Source organism: Emydura macquarii, unplaced genomic scaffold (assembly GCF_026122565.2).
Source record: "Emydura macquarii macquarii isolate MOO-44397 ecotype Brisbane River unplaced genomic scaffold, CSIRO-AGI_Emac_v2 contig_3530, whole genome shotgun sequence".
NCBI classification, from domain to species: Eukaryota; Metazoa; Chordata; order Testudines; family Chelidae; genus Emydura; species Emydura macquarii.
The window spans coordinates 8,664,820-8,681,600 of NW_027133667.1; the positions used below are offsets into that span (position 1 = coordinate 8,664,820).

The 16,781-nt window shown below is 50.5% G+C and overlaps 1 protein-coding gene across 1 annotated transcript in view; it reads left to right on the forward strand.

The window, feature by feature from the left end:
* Positions 1 to 2,465: 2,465 nt before the first annotated feature.
* IQSEC3 (IQ motif and Sec7 domain ArfGEF 3) overlaps positions 2,466 to 16,781 on the forward strand; it is a 31,021-nt gene continuing 16,705 nt past the window's right edge. Inside the window, exons 1-3 of the mRNA XM_067536241.1 lie at positions 2,466 to 3,221; positions 3,294 to 3,553; positions 8,748 to 8,909. Of these exons, the coding sequence (XP_067392342.1) occupies positions 2,466 to 3,221; positions 3,294 to 3,553; positions 8,748 to 8,909 (1,178 nt within the window). The remainder of the gene's footprint in view (positions 3,222 to 3,293; positions 3,554 to 8,747; positions 8,910 to 16,781) is intronic.

Sequence of the window (16,781 nt, forward strand, 5' to 3'; positions counted from 1 at the left end):
TGGGGATAAATGGCCTGGATGCACCTTGACCTTGATTCTGCAGGGCCTTGGCTTACATGGTGAGGCACTGGCTGTGCAAAGCTGATGTGTCCTAGGGCGAGTCTGAGCAAGGGCTCAGGGCTAGATCCTCCACTGCCCTGCACCCGGGGCAGTTATTTACACTTCTGATCTGGCAGGATTTGGCCCCCACATTCACTGGTGTAAATGACAGTCCAAGGCAATGGAGAATCTAGCCCTATAGGTAGGCACTAGGCGCAGTTCTCTGCATAAAATAATCCAGGGCTCTGGGCACCCCACAATACAGGCTCTGCCCCTGCACTGTGGCCCCACCTCCTGCTTGGAGTGTCATGGGCTCCGTTCCCCTGGCCAGGGGCAGCAGCAGGATCCTCCATCCCCGGGAGTCCAGTAGGGACCGCATGCTCTCTCTCCTTCCTGGAGAGGTGAGGTAATTGGGACCCCAGTACTTATCCCAGCAGCTGGAGTGTATCTGTATGGGTGGGGCCTGGGCCCATAGCATTCTGCAGTTGCCATGCACAGAGTCATCTCCTGGGTGGCATCAACAAATGCTCCCCTCACCCCCAGAGCAGTGGATCTTGGAATTAACAGCTTACTGAGTTGCATGGGGCAATTCCAGGCTCTCTGCGAATGCAGGCAGGCACTCAGTTCACTTTCTGAAAGTTAGCTTCGCAGCTGTGAGGTACAGAAACCTACTGAAAAGAAAAGAAAGCTGAGATCCTGATGCAATCCCATGACTCCAACAGGAGCTGGGACCCTAGATACAGGCGTAGTGTGCCTGTGCCTGAGTCTGGTCCTGTCTGTCTCAAGGCCTTTGCATACCCACTCCTTTACTCTTGAGACCATGGGATCAGAAAGGCACGCAGTGGGGGTGGACAGAGGGTGTGTCTGAGAATGGGTCTGTCCTCAGTATATAAGGCATTTAGCCATGTGCTCCCCTCAATCCTGTTAATAAGCAGAAGTAACTTGGTGGTCATGCAGCAGCTCACTCGTTAATGCAGGATTGATTGAGCCGTTCTCTGTGCTCCTTGTTCTGCTCCTCGTTTTATACATTGCATTTTCTCTCTCTCGTGTGCGCACACCCCGCTCTGTACCTGCACTGTGCAGAATAAAGTCCTTTATCAGACCCAGGCGTATGGGGGACGGGCGGGGGGGGGGGGGGGTGTGTCTGCCAGGTTCAGTAGTTTAGCCACAGTCTCAATTGGGAAAATTATGCTTCCTTCAGCATCATCATCCATCATCTTCATTGTCCCTCCTCCCCCCTTCCCACACCTGCACATTGTCCTCTACTGATCACTCATCGGGACTGAGGCTGGGGTGATGTATGAAGCAGACAGACAGCATCCTCCTCTGGCACATGTTTTGGGCTTCACTTGCAGAGCAAAAATGAAGTGGGGACTGGGAAAAGGAAACAGCATTTGGGTTCATGTGGGAAACTGGCCAGACTTTGGCACAGAAACAACCATAATGAGGTGTCCAGAGTAGGCCTGATGGCCGTTTTGCTCTGGCTAATATTGTGATGTCTCCTCTGTGTGTGTGTGATTAGCAGCTCCGGAGGTACTTCATAGTCTACATTTATTCTTAATAACCTTTCTCATCCTTTAAAATTAAAGTTTCTCACCTTTCAGACCAGTTTTCTTTTGCTTCCTGAGTTGTTTTCATTTGGATGGGTGGTTGATAGCTGAAAAACACAAAGTGCACTGGGATGAAGAGTGGAGCTTAGATAGGGGAGTGATCCTGAGAGATGTGGAGTGCCTCTTGTCAGACGCGGAGCAACCTCAAGGCCCACTGACTTCCGGGGAAGTTGAGGACACTCATTTACAGGATTGTTTTCATATTTTTTAATCTGAACCCTAGTTTAACAGTTAAAAGTTCTTAGCTTTTTCTTGTTCTCAGCGATTCCCCCCATCTCTAGAGGCACTGTGGTGAGGGAGCTGAGGGACGTAGAAGTGTTGATGGAGGTCTGGGAGATGGGCTTGTGCTGGCCCTCTCAGAGTGCTGCTGGATGGAGGGTCGCACTGCTGGAGTGCTGTACTTGCATTGACAAGACTCTAGTCTGAAGAATTTCACGGGCTAGTGTCCCACTGTCAGGACATGACTGCACTGCAGTTCACAGTGCCAGTGTCTCAGCTGGCTTTGCCAGGCCACTGCCGTGAGGAAGCTCACGCTGCAGGTAGGCCAGAGGGCATTTCCAAGGCACAGTTTTGAGGAAGTCCACACTGTCCTTGCTCAAGCAGGCATGGCCAGGTCACTGCTGTGAGGAACCTCATTCTGTTGAAATCCCAAAAGATATCCCCAGAGCACCGCAGTGTGGGAAAAAGGCTAATGGAATATTAGAAGTCCCACTGAGTGTCATTACTAACTAATCCATGCATTAACTGGAGGCATGGAAAGCCTTCAAAAGTCAATTAAAAATCTTGTTTGTGTGTGTGTGTGTGTTTCAGATTGAAATGCTAGAGCACAAATACGGAGGGCACCTGGTCTCTCGTAGGGCAGCCTGCACCATCCAGACTGCCTTCCGTCAGTACCAACTCAGCAAAAACTTTGAGAAGATCCGGAACTCCCTGCTAGAGAGCCGCATGCCCCGCCGAATCTCCCTAAGGAAAGTCCGGGTCCAGAACTCTGAAAGCTTCTCTGCTGAGAAAGCCCTGGTGGAAGGGTACAACTTTGTGGGCATCCCCTTGGTGAGGTCCCCATCCTTGCCAGTCACCATCAGCGGGGCACTGACTGAATTGGAGGACTCTTTCACGGAGCAGGTTCAGTCCCTGGCCAAATCCATTGATGATGCCCTTAGTACATGGAGCCTGAAGACCATGTGTTCCCTTCAAGATGGCAGCTCATACCAGATCAGAGAGACCTTCAGCGCCAGCTCAATGCAGCCGAACCAGGACTTGGAAGCTGAACTGAAGGAGCAAGAGAAGGAGGAGGGGCTGTTGCCAGATACTCTGCCCAAGAGCAGCAGCACTCTCATGATGGCCTTCCGGGATGTTACAGTCCAGATCGACAACAAGAATATCTCGGTCTCATCGTCTACCTCGGTGTCCATGGCGAACTGTCTCAGCAGCAGTGCCCAGGCCGGGCTCCCTCAAGCTGCTAAAATTGAAGAAAGCCCAGGGGATGGGGAAAAGGAAGACAAAAAGACCCAGGCTGCCCTGGAAGGGCTGCCTGACTCGAGGGTCCTCCAGAACAGTCACAGTTTCACTGAGGTGAACGTTAACACCAATGGTTTGGGGGAAGGGGCGATGGAGCAAGGAGAAATGATGATGCAGAAACTCCAGTTTGATTCTAACAATGAGACTGGGCAGAGCAAAGGCTCCGAGTCTGAAAATGCAGACAACTCAGAGCAGCTGAGCAGCAGCAGCACCTCCACGTCAGCCAAGTCGGCCTCGGAGGTATCTTCTAAGGAAGCGCTGCAGGCCATGATTCTGAGCCTCCCGCGGTACCACTGTGAGAATCCAGCCAGCTGCAAATCTCCCACACTTTCCACAGACACCATGAGGAAGCGACTCTACCGCATTGGGCTGAACCTCTTTAACATGTAAGTAGTTAATGGGACTAAATCCTTTAATCTCTCGCGGCTTTCTCCATTAATAAGGCTATAAAAGGCTATTTGGCTAGAGTCATTTCTAATTGTAACTCTTCTATGTTCCAAGGTGCAACCACCTTGTGCAACTCAGGTCCCCAGTTTACTGGGCAGGGCCTTTGGTTCTCAGGCTGCTGTCCTGATACTCCACTATAGCTGGGGAGAGAACCTAAAACCCCATGGTTACTATCCAGAGTGCTGAAAATTGAATCCTGGCCATTGTCCAGAGGAGGAGATTGTCCAGCTGGGGATGGGACGTGGGCTCCCCTCATTAGTGACAACGGGGCACTCTTTGGCGGAGGCGGGGAGGGGGTTGTCCCCAAGCCCTGGTTACTCACTGTGAGGCTTTTCTGAATGAGAACTGAACCCAGACCATGTGTTTAGAGTGCCGAGAGCTTAGCTGGCTGCTGTTTTCCTTTCACTAGTTTGGGGAGAAATTTTCACCTGACAGACCCAGTTTAGTCATCAGAACCCATTGCACAGCTAAGAACAATGTCCTGTGAAAAAAAGCTGTTGGTGTGAAACCAAAGGCAGAGCAGCCTCGAGATTAGAGTCTGAAGAGGTCATGTGGATGGTCACATACCTTGGATTTGCAGAAGGAGACTGAAGCTCTCTGAGGAACTTTGGGTTTGCTCATTGCCTCTAACTGAGACTCTTTTGACTGCAGCAAGCCCTGGGAAATACAATTCTTTGCCCTTTCACAATTTGAGCATGTCACTCTTCGCTTTGAAATTCATTCCAGTCCCTGCATGGGGACGTTAGCAGAATGGTTTCTCACGAGAGCTTAGGCTGCATAGTAGGGGGAAATTTAGTACACACACGTTGAGATGGGCCTTTTTATGAGAACACACAATCCTGGATAGATGTTTTACACAAACGGGAGAGTGATGCACGTGGATGGGATATGTGAATTATGAAGTCAGTGGTTTGAGGACAGAGGGATCTTGGTGAGTGCTTTGTACAGATGGACTGAGCGCATGCACAGATCTTTTTAGATGTTTACCAGATAGTAAAACACCCATCCAGGTGCCCTAAGCCTCAGAGACAGATTTGGGGCACACACAGCTCTGGGTAGACATTTTACCTAAGATGGGAATGGAACATGGGCAGGGCTGAACATGTTCTATCAGAGAGAAGCCCGGGGTGTCCTCAGGTGTGGCTAGCTGTCGTGTGGAGACTGGAACATAGAGAGGATGGACACCAGAGGTGGATTTGGGACACAAAGGTCTGGTTATGTAGGAGACAGGTTCAGGTCTGCCCAGATGTTTTACAGAGACAGGCCTCAGGCTTGTTTGGGTCCGAATGGGTGTTTTATTGGAGATGGACTCAGTGCTCAACTCTGTGCAAGGTAAATGTTTAAATATTCTCAGACATGCCTGGCAACAGTTCCTGCACCAATCTCTCTTTGTTTGGCTCCAATTCTGTACATAGCTGACATGAGCACTGAGCGGATGGTAAAGCAGGGTGTGAGTGTTTTTCCCCTGCTACTCCTGCAGTCACTTTGACTCATGCACATATGATGAATCAGCAGCTTCTTGACTGCTTTGGTCTTCTTTCACTCACTGACCCAGGCTCTTTGGTCTCTGTACGACTGGAATCATGTCAGAATTCAGAACCACATTCTCCTGTCCATGTCTTCCACTCTCTTGTGACCAGTCTCTTGCCTGTCACCTGTTAGGGTCAGTTTTCTCAGAAAGACATTTAGCTGGGCAGGGGAAAGATGCCACCGTGCCAGTCCTGGAGAGAGAAGTCTTCTGTTTATCCCCAGCACTTGTGCAGCAAGGGCAGCAGTAGGACAAACTACTTCTGCAGAGACCCATGAATGTGCCCCAAAAGGGACCTTGTCTAGCGCTGAGAAGGAAGTTCTGGCCATGTAGCCCATTCAGTCCTTGGCCTCCCTACGGAGGCTTCCATCAAAGATAGCATTCGATTGGTTATGTTGGTGTGGACACCTGTCCACTAGAAACTAGACTGAGACCAGCAAACCCGTTTCATATAGTGCCACCAACCAGTATCGATTTTGGGCACTGCTGCCCTAACTGAGAAGTGAAAGGATCCATGTTTTATCAGCAATCTCCCTCTGCTATTTAGTCCTCTTCTGAGTTTTCAGCAAGAGATAATCTGGATTAGAACCAGCCCCTGGGAATGCATTGATTGCAGTTATGCTGCGGCACTTTACCCAGCCCACACTCCACAGTGGGGTGAGGGGTGGGGGTGGAATTCCTGAACCAGAGAGTACATTATAATTCAGCGTTGCTGTAATAACTGTCTGCACATGGGCAGCTAACTGTGTAGGTGGAAGGAAAGCCAGCAGGACTGCAGGAATCCCACAGCACCTACTGGCCATGCTTAGCTTCCCAGGAACAGAGGAAAATGCCAGAGGCCAAATTCAGAAGTGATGTAAGTAGTGATGTAAGACCCATAACTTGGATAAAATAAATGAATGTAAGTCGCACAGAGCACAGTACTCGGTTTTATGGCATTCAGTCATTGTGCTACTTGAGAGTGATTTACACCTAGTGGGTATTTTCTGGGAAACAAGTTCTGCCCCTGGCAAAAGCAGGTGGAAAGCTCCTTTTCGACAATGGGCGTTTGGAGCACGTACATCATATTATCTACTAGTTGCAGCCAAGGGAGTGTTGGGAATGGTGCAGCGTAAATTAAAGGGGGGCTGAGAGGGGCTGCTTTATTTTACATCTTCCTGTTTGTTACTTTTTCTGCACCATCCTTCCCTAACCCGTACGTCCATCCCTAGGGCACGAGAGTTACATTCACAGGCCGCATTCAGCTTTTAGGTACACTGGGGTAAATCCAAAGTAAGCTCATTGGCTTCAGTGGAGTTACTCTGGAATCACACCAGTAGCTGAGATCGGCTCCTGGCATTTGGGCATCATGTAGTCCTCTGGTGAGAATGCCCCAGAAGTGCATTTGCAGGTGCTCTTTCCAAACCCTTTCACTGCTGAATCTGAATTCAGCACACACACAAACCCTTACGATGCTTGTGTTTTGTAGCGTTCGTCACACTGTCTCTTCTAGGTGGCATACGAGTCTCGTGGGGTAGCATGGCAAGTGCATTTTGCCCCATGTACCTGGGTGTTAAGTAGTGCTTAATGGGTTAAGTGAGCCTGGGTTTTTCACTGGGGTATTTGATCGAATGCCCATGTGCATACTGAATGGGCAGAGTTGCTGTTTTTCCACTAGGATTATCACTTCGTTAATTATGAATGTATTCTGTTCATGCCATTCTGTGGTATTGGCTATATTTCTGGTACATGTACTCCAGGATGTCCCAGGGGGTCTCCTACAGGGACCGGTGCACTCTCTGGAATGCTGTTCCATCCTGGGTACGGATGAGTTGTTTGCTGAGTCCCTAATCCCCCAGTAGATCTGAGGGGTAGGAGTCAGGGAGGAATCAAGCACTCATGTGCTACAGTGTACTGTGCTGTTTCCCCCAGGAAGCTACTTGTGCAAATTCATTCATTAAGCCTTTTGCAAAGTTCCCCAACGCCTGGGCTAATGACAGAAATGGGAGACTCCTTCCTTCCTCACGAGGAAGCACCCACCACCCGGGATCAGAGAACCACGAGGAATTTGGAAATCATGGCCGTGTTTGCTGATTCCCCTGTGTATCCGACTGACAGCAAAAGCGCTCTCTGTTAACGTGCATCAAAACTGACAGTCTGCCAGAGGGGCAGGGGAGTAGGGACGAAAGAGATACATGCAAACCTCCAGTATGCTCCTGTGTGCCAGATACAGACATGCACACTCACACACACAGAGGGCCACACAGCCACACAAACACAGGTACTCACAGGGACACACAGAAACACCTACACCCAGAGGACACACCCAAACACACATGGGGGACACACTCATAGACTCTCAGGTCAGAAGGGACCAATCTGGTCATCTAGCCTGACCTCCTGTACAACACAGGCCACAGAACCTCACCCACCCACTCCAGTCAACCAGCTTTGCCCCCACCTTACCGTAATTTCCTCTAGCCCACATTTCCTTAGTTTGCTTATGACAATGTCATGTGGGATTGCGTCAAAAGTCTTGCTACAATCAAGACATATGTCTACTGCTTTCCCCCATCCAGTAGGTCAGCAGCCCTCTCAAAGAAGGAAATCTGGTTGGTTTGATATGATTTGTTCTTGACAAATCCATGCTGGCTATTCCTTAGGACCCTATTATACGCTAGGTGCTTTCAAATCAATTGATGAATAATTTGTTCAGTATCTTTCCAGGTATTGAAGTTAAGCTGACCCAACATGGCACTCAAATAGACTGCCCTCCACCTAGCATGTACAATTTTGTTGAAGTTCTCCCCCCATAATCTTGTCCCTGTAAAATGGGACAAAATTTTTTTTTAAAAATAAAGGTACCAACCCAGCTTTGTCTTCAAAAGCAACAACATCTAGCTGCATTTATTCTAGAACATCTTTAATTTCTGGATGAGAGGACACACTCCTACTAAGAACAGAAAAGAGACTGCATATATTTGCATGCAGAAACACACACGATCTCAGGGGTGCTCGTGCACACTGAGACACATGCAGAGGTGCACACAAACAACTCACTTTCAGGCTTGCAAACACTTGCAGAAACGTGCACACTTGCCGGGGTGCACACAGACAACTCTCAGAGAGCTCCCTATGCACCCCGAGAGACACAAACACACTGACACGCAGAAGCACACGCACAGAGCTGCTCCGGGGTGGGGGCTGCAGGGAAGATTATGGCCCACTTAGTCTGTATCCTCATCACTAGGTTCTCAGTGCACTCGCAGTCCCTATAAAGGGCCCACTATGAGTAGTCAAGGCTGCCCTAGGGGGGGAAGACATCATCTGGACAGGTACCAGGAGTGCTTCTGTCATTGTGAGCAGAGCCATTCTTACCTGTGACATGGCAGGGACCGGGTGAGGCTTCTCCCCTGCTGGAGAACCAGGCTGGATGGATCCCCTGCTGGCTCTGCCCCTGCCCCACCACCAGGCCAATTACTAGCATGCGCTGTTAATGGGAGGAATATGGGCGAGGACTCCCCCAGGGTAAATTCCTTCCCCTTGCTATGAAATGTGAGAAGAGCCAAAGGCAACAGCACCCTGAAGGGGGTGTCCAGATCACCATCTCTGCCCTTCTCTTCCAGAAATCCAGACAAAGGGATCCAGTTCCTGATCTCTCGGGGCTTCATCCCAGACACACCCATCGGGGTGGCCCATTTCCTGCTCCAGCGCAAGGGCCTCAGCCGCCAGATGATCGGGGAGTTCCTGGGCAACAGCAAGAAACAGTTCAACAGGGACGTCCTGGAGTAAGTGCGGAGACCCCTCCACTCTCCCCCAAACTGCCCTCCCCTTCTGAGTGAGCGTGCCCTGCTTCCTCCTTCTGAGAGTGCCCCCTGCCCTCCCTACTCTGAGGGAATGTGTCCCCCCCCGAGTGAGCATGACTGCTCCTCTCCCCCCATCACCAGCGAGTGTGCGCCACCTTCTCCTTGCCCTGTCCCCTGACACACACACTTTTCTGCATCATGAGGGGCTGCTGCGGCTCCATTTTCTTTGGTGCTGGCCCTTGGGGCTGTTGCAGCAGCTGTTCTGGCCTTTCAGCCTCTCTGTCCCCAGAACCCCATCGCGCCAGCAAGGATTAACGCAATAACCCCAGGCCTGACTATGGGCTCACGCCGGTGTGACTCAGCCGTCAGAAGTGCGGGAGTCACTGGATCTATATCAGTGTAAAACTGGGGTGAGCAAGAGGAACATCAGGCCCCAGGGCTTCCTTGGGTGCTAGTTAGCGATCCTGTGGCCCTCTGTGGTAAGTGATGGGGGAACAAAAGGAGGAGAAACATTGCCTTGTGGTTATGAGACCGGGTGGGGAGTCAGCACAGCTGGTTGTTCCATTCCTGGCTCTCTCACTGTCCTGTGACTTTCAGCAAGTTGCTCAACCGCTCGGCTCTTTCATCTGGAAAACGGGGATAATAAATATGGGAGCCAAATCTGTTGGTGTGTGTGAAGCACTCTGAGGTCCCTGCTTCAAAGACACGCAGGTAGCGGATTGTTATTACCGTTGTAATCCCAGAGGCTGGCCAACAGTCCCCTTTCAACAGTGCCCATGGGCAGAGGTGCTCTCTCCCCACAGTTGCCTCCAGCGCTGTTTCTGTTGGTTTCCCCAGCCTGCTAGGCCAGGCTCAGGCTCCCTTCTGCTCCGCTTCGGCTGCTGCCCTTGGTGGGTTGTTCTGCTAGGTTTCTCTCCCGGTTCCTTCCTGGGCCTGCAAGTCATGTGGCTCTCAGACCACACTTGCCCCTTCCATCAGCCCTGTGCTTCAGGCTGGAAACTGCTAATAGCTTTTTTCAAGCCACACGTGCTTCCCCAGCACCTGCCTCCAACCATCCCTGCCCTTCTCCCCACCATGGTCTGCAGGGCCATCGCCCACCTGCTGACTCCTTACTTTGCGCCTTGGTGGCCTTAGAATAGTAGGAAGGGGAATGGGGAAAGTGGGAGTCTTACCTGATCTTCTGGCCCTGGTCTGAGAGGGCAGGCGTTCATCCAAGACCGGCTTCTCAATGGGTCCCAGGCTGTGAGACTGACCTGCGCTTCCTTTGCCGCCCGGCCCTGAAAGACCTATTGCTCTTCAGATCACTCGTGAAGGGCAGGGGCCCCTGTCGGGTTCTCCCACCAGTGAAAGAAGTGGAACAGCTGCGGCTTGCACTCTGACTCAGCACCGCTCTCGGGCCACGGCACATGACACTGCAGGTGACAGAGCCAAACTCGCCTGAAAATCAGGGCAGCAAGAGCAGGGAGGGTTTGAGCCAGTATGTCTGCTCAGCCCTGCCCCTACTTCAGTAACGGCCACCTCCGGGAATACCAGAGCTACGTCTGCCTGTCTGCTCTCTCAGGGCCTGATCCTGTGAGGTAATCACTAAAAAAGATCACTCAGAGAAGCTCAGCATGGGCCCTTTGCCATATTTCCGTTAGCGAGTGTTGTAGCATTCGGCTAGATCTTTCTTTCCATAGGGATGGAAGGTTTATACTAAATATCTTGTTATAAATCAGAGGTGGGAACTGAAACTGGAACGCACCCCCTCCCCCATTCTCCTGAATATGGACACTCACATTTCACAATTAGGGCCTGTAATGAACAGAGCTGAACTGGAAACCCAAATCCTACCCCTGCCTCGCCCCCTCCCATCACTTTGGGGAAGGAAGGGATGTCAAATCAGGAGCCAGACTGGGATCCAGATTTCAAGCCCCCTCTCTGCCATAAATGTCATGCTGTATATCGGGGCTATTTTATTGCCAGAGGTGCCTGACCATGTATCCTGCCCTTCTTTTTCATATACTGCGAGTGTATTGATCCAGCCGTAATTGAGACACATGGTCCCCCAAATCATTTCATGTTGAGCACCACAATTAAAAGTAATTGCCTTTTTCTCCAGCAGGCAATGTGTGGGCTGCATCTTTAGATAGAGCCTCTGTCAAAGTCCAGGCCCACTCTCAGCACCGCAGTAGGTGGATAATTTCTTGTTAGCTCTAGGTTGTGCATCAGTCCCCCACTGACAATATTCTCGTCTGTCTCTTGGGTAAACAAATGATGTGCTAGGATCCAGTAAGAAAGATTCCTACCGTGGAGGCAGGGCCGTACATCCCTGTGCAAATACACAGTAGGTGCCATGTCATTATTATACAGCACTCTGTGCATTTCAGTAGAGCTGTGAGTGCATGTGCGTCCTGATATGTTAATGTACCCAGACACCAGCCTCGTTAGACCTGGCACCTCCAAAGAACTTTTCAGCCATAGGTCTGAAAGCATTTCACAAAGGGGAAGGAGAATCATTAGGTCCATTTTACAGCTGGACAGAGAAGTCTTGCCCAAGATCATTCACTTGGCCTGATTGCTCTTTCATTAGTGTAAATCAGCAGCATTTCCCTCCAAATCAATAGTTAAACTGGTGTAAATTAGAGAAGAATTGGGCCCATTGAACCTATGGCAGAAGCTGCCTCCGATGTCTTAGTCCCATGCCCTGTCCACACTGAATGTATTAACATATCAACGTTAGAGCACCAGGGTCTTAGCATGTGAATGCACCAGTCCCATCATCAGAGTAGTGTGTTCATATGTTATTGTATTAGCCTATGTGCATTGCTTGGTGCGGTTAATGTCTACAGCCCAGCAGATGTGCTCTATCTGGGGGGCACGTTGCTGCCAGCAGCACTAGCGCCCTCTCGCCTGCTTGCAGCTGCACAAGTAGCCACATTATCACAAGTGCTTGGGCGGCAGCAGTGTGCACCCCAGATAGAGCATGTCTGGGTGGGTGATAAACCCATGCAGTCACCATGACTGAGTGCGCGGTGGTGACGTCTGAACCTACAAATTATGCACGCGAGTCTGAGAATCCTGCCTTCTATTCTTGCAAAGTCATTTAAATTATTTATGAGATTTACTGTGTTAATTTAGCTGCAGTTTAATATGAGCAGCAACAGAAAACTCATGTTGGAAATGTGAGCTGTAAGCATTGTTCCTATCACAGCCAGGTTAAATTAAGCACACCAAATTAATAAATAATAGGACAGCCTTTAAAACAGCTGTGAAAGTCTCCTGCCTCCCTCCTGCACTCGAGTGCTGAGCAGCATGGCCCAGGTCTCACACTCCTGGCTCAGCATTGAAATCTTTTCTCAGGAGACTCCCGTTAGCTTCCAGGGGTATTTTGGGCTATTAAAGCCCTCCGCTCTGGCAGATGGGTAAGCGACCTGCCATCTGTTTCTTTTGTCATTTAACAGAGTTAATAATTGCACCAATATTTTTTGCACCATCCTTTAAAAACGTGTCCTCTTTAATGTGTGCCTAGTGAGTGTTTGTGGATGTAGACAACAGGGATGGACCATGCCGATTACAATATATGTTAAATATACAGGAATGTAAAGATCTTTCACTAGCACAAGATTTGGCCAGTTTGGTAAATTATTCCCTCCCACCCCACAAATCAGGATTGCCAAGCCCCTGCAAGCCTGGAAGTTATACTCTCCCTTCCACCCATCCTCCTACCCTCCCCCTCTCTCTCCTATCTAATTTCATCTCACCTAATAAAATCAACAGTTGTCAGTACGATAGCTGGGTAACTCTGTGGTATCTGAACACATTATAGTTTGTATTTTCAAAAATGCCGAATGACATAAGACCACGAGTTCCTTTTGAATGTCAAGAGGATTGCACTCCTCAGGGCTCATCTATACAAGAGAGTTTACCAGCATGTTGTGCACTTTTGAAAATCCCCTCCTGTTCCTTCATTCCCTTCTCAGCTAAATAAGACCTGCTGGTGCAAGAACCCGCCCTTCGCCTGAAGAAGGCCAGCACATCTCCCACTGGATCCTATTCCCAGTCAGCCAAACAGAGTTAGTAGACAGCCAGTTGTGACACAATCTCTTCCACCCTCACAGAGCCAGCCCAGAGTATGAGGGTCTAGTCCAGTGGTTCCCAACTCGTGGCCCAGGGGCAAAAAGTGGCTCACGGGGTCTTTCAAAGTGGCCCGCTGCTGCCCTCCCACTGGCTGCAGAAAGGAGCTGCTGCCTATGGACCTAGGCAGAGCATGTTGCCATGGGGCTACAAGACCAGTGCAATAAGAGATCAGCACTCCCTTCCCCCTGGCTGTAGCAGGGAGCACACCAAAGAGCTCCACCTGGGTCCCTACACACTGGGGGCCCTGCTGGAGCCATAGGGAGGGGAGCACTGATCTCCCGTCCCCCTGGCTGCAGAAGGGAACCACGCCTACGGACCCTGGTGCAGCGCATGGGGCTACAGGATGTGTGTGGTTTCCCTGCTGCAGCCAGGGGGACAGGAGATCAGCGAGGATTCCTTCTGTCTGGATGAAGTGGGGGGGGAGGGTCTGCTGGTGGAGACTAGTGGCCCTTCATGGATGTAAAAATGGTAACTGTGGTTGGGAACCACTTGTCTAGAGCTACAGTCCCAGCCTGTGTGGCCAATGGACCACTGACAGTATTTTGTAATATGAGCAATGTTATCATTCTTGCTTTTTTTCTTTTTCTTCAGCCATTATTTCTGCTGTGCTTTCTTAGTCGGATGCTTGCTTGCTTTTGTTCTCATTCATTTATTTATTCTTTCATGCTCTCTCTCTCTCTTTAGTACTTTCTGTCTTGCCTTTGTTGACATTCATCCTTTCGTGCTGTCCTTTTGTTTGCCCTCATTCATTTTTTCATGCACTCTTTCTTCCGTTCCCCTGTTGTCGTCTCAGGAATTTCATACATCCCTGGTTCATTCACGAGCCAGTTCATGTGACCCGTGCCATGAATGAAGTTGGCAGTGCTGCTGGGATGGGTTGCTTGTGCTCTGGCTCACAGGATCCCGGGAAGGTCAGAACGGCTGTCCTGATGCATTTGTTCCCAAAGGAGGAGTTATTTTGAACATAGGAGACTTTATGGTGAATGGGGGCAGGTCACTGCTAGAATACGAGCACTGGGTTTGTTCTGACGCATTCTCCTTGCGGGCATGCTGGTCTCCTCGCTGTCAGACACATGTTGCCTTCTCTTTCTCTAATGGGTAGCGAGGCAGAGAGGCGCTCCTCTTGGGAGATGGAAATTCACAGCCAGCAGCATGAGGAGGCAGCTCTCTGTAGGAAGCCAGTTCACCCATTAAACTGTCCTTGGTTTGGCATTGGAGGCTTCACGGCCACCCCCAGGAAACCACACTCTCCAAGGAGTTAGCTTTCCCTGTGGAGGGACCCCAGGAGATTTTCATTACAAGAGGATTTGAGCAGGGGCTGGATTTGAGGGGTGATACCATGGATTTAGTTCATCTAGAGAATGATAATGAGGGGACGGGAAGAGTCATTTGCTGCCGCCTGCTTATGTGCAATGTACATGGTGAGATCTGAGTTATGCAGGAGGGAGCTGTGCGTGCCACTGCCTCTCTAGTGAGAGCCAGGTGTGCAGTACAGCTTTGGGAGGGGGTGGAGACCTGTACACAACACAGAGCACACGTGCACTGCCCAGCTTCTGCTCCAGCTAGGACGCCCAGGAAAGGAAGCTTGTACAACGACCTTTTACGTGGCACAGACTCTCTCACGTTAAGAGGTGCGTAGGCCTGGCAGAGCACCCCTCAAGTAAGCACAGCCCATGCACGTATTTGCAGGAATCCCCCTCACCCTCCATTGTGTGAGGAGAGTGGTCCGCAATGGGGCATCTGTTCTGTGCAAAAAGGACTGTATGCACAATGCAGCTTCTCACACGGGAAAGGGGCTGGTGGAGCCTCTTGTAAGGTACACAAGCTGGCAGGCTGTGCCATGCACTTCTCACACCAGGAGGGCTGGCGTATACGAAGTAGCATCGCCCTTCCATGCACACAGCAGCCACTTGGGCCTGGGAGGGCTGGCATGCGTGGCACAGCCTCTTTTGCGCCAGGAGAGCAGTATGCGCAGTGCAGTCTTATCCCGCGCAGTGCAGCCTCCCTCCTGTGAGTTGAGCTCTTCTCTTCCAGTTTGCCCTGAAGTTCTGTTTCTTTTTTGAGGGGGCGGGGGAGGGATAATGTTATTTATTAATATCTTTGAGTCTTGTGGTTTTAGGAGTTTCCACCTGCCTGCCTCTCCTCTGCTCCCTCCCTGAGCCTGGGCTGTGAGTTCATTACAGACGCTTTTAGCTGCAGCCCAGCTCCCGCTGCATTGTCACCTGAGCGGAGAAGCTTGAAAATAGGTCATTGTGCTTGGCTGAGCTGATTCGAGCCCCACACGGTACAGCTGCTTCTTGCCTTCTCAGAACTCTTTCACCACAAGTCTCCATTGCCATGATTAGTCCTGCGCTAAATGCCTCACGGCACAATCATCACTGGCATGATGCCTCTACATACGTTTCGCTATCAGTGAGCACTGTGCCTCGGGGCATGCTACCTGTGGGCATGAGGCCCAAGAGACGCAGCCAGGAATGTAATAACAGTGAAAAATTATCCCACTGGGTGCCCACAGGCCCCGGATCCCATCCCTAGGGAATGCCAGTGGGATCCCACATCCCAGCCTGCTGAGAATGCCTTGAATCAAAATATCGATCCTCATGTTTGAGACACGCAACTATCAAGTTAAATGCTCACGTCTGCATGCGGCAGTGACCAATCTCCCGAAGTCCTGTCCCAATGTGCACTGGACTCACTGCAAATCTGGATGGTCTCTTAGAACAGTCTTTCATCACTTGTTCTACAGTGCTGGTCGGTCAGAAATTTGGAGGCGACCTGCTCAGGCAGTTACACCTTCCTCTGCTTCCCCACGTCTCAGTCCATCTGATTGCACTGTCATAGCCATCTCTGAGGTTCAGTGGCGCTTGAATGGAAAAATGAGCAAGCCTTCAGTTATGGCACGTGGGAGAGCTGCGTGATCCTTGACGTGGATGCAGGGACCCACCCTTGTTCAGCCTCCTCCCCGTCTTACTTCTGTTAGTGCAGCCAGCTGTGGGGAGAGGCAGTTTCATTGGGTTGGAGGCTGAGCTGCCTTTGCACCTAGGCCCTGGAGGCTAATGAGGTTGTGTCACTTTTGCAGTGATTGTGGCTAGTGACCCACTGGCCTAGGCAGTCCAAGCTCAGCTTCCACAGTCCTGCATCTTTTGGAAAGAAGTGAACCTCCTTGCTGGAGTTTCATGAAAAATACTATAGAGTTGAGTGCCAGTGAACAAGCACCTGGATGCTACACTTGGTACTTTATAAAGACTGTGCAGAACTTTTTAAATGCCGCGGGAACCTAAGTAAATCTGCCAGGCACATTGAGTGCAAGCCCAGTAGAACTGGGTAAACGAGACTTTGTCACTCGTTTGCCATTTCTGCTAGCTCCGTATTTCCCCAAGTGTGGGGCACACTCTAGGCGTGGGGCAAAGGTCTATATGGGGGCTGCACAGACAGGCCTCTCAGCTGGCCTCCAGAGTCTCAGCTTTCATTTTATGGAGAAAAAAGCAAGTCTGCAAGGGTTACAGCTGTGAAGAAAACCTTCTAAACATGAAGTGAGTGTAAGAAAGGAGAGGAAGTGTCACATTATGAAGTGTGTAAAGCAGCCTTTCCCAAAGTGTGCGGAGAAGGGGTGTGAAGGAATAGCCAGTAGGGAGCAAGAGAGGTACAAATTATGATGTGTAACTAACCCCAACATAGTGGAGTTGCAAGGCCAGGTAGGTGCTGTTGGTCTCACGTACCTGAAGCAGGGCTCAG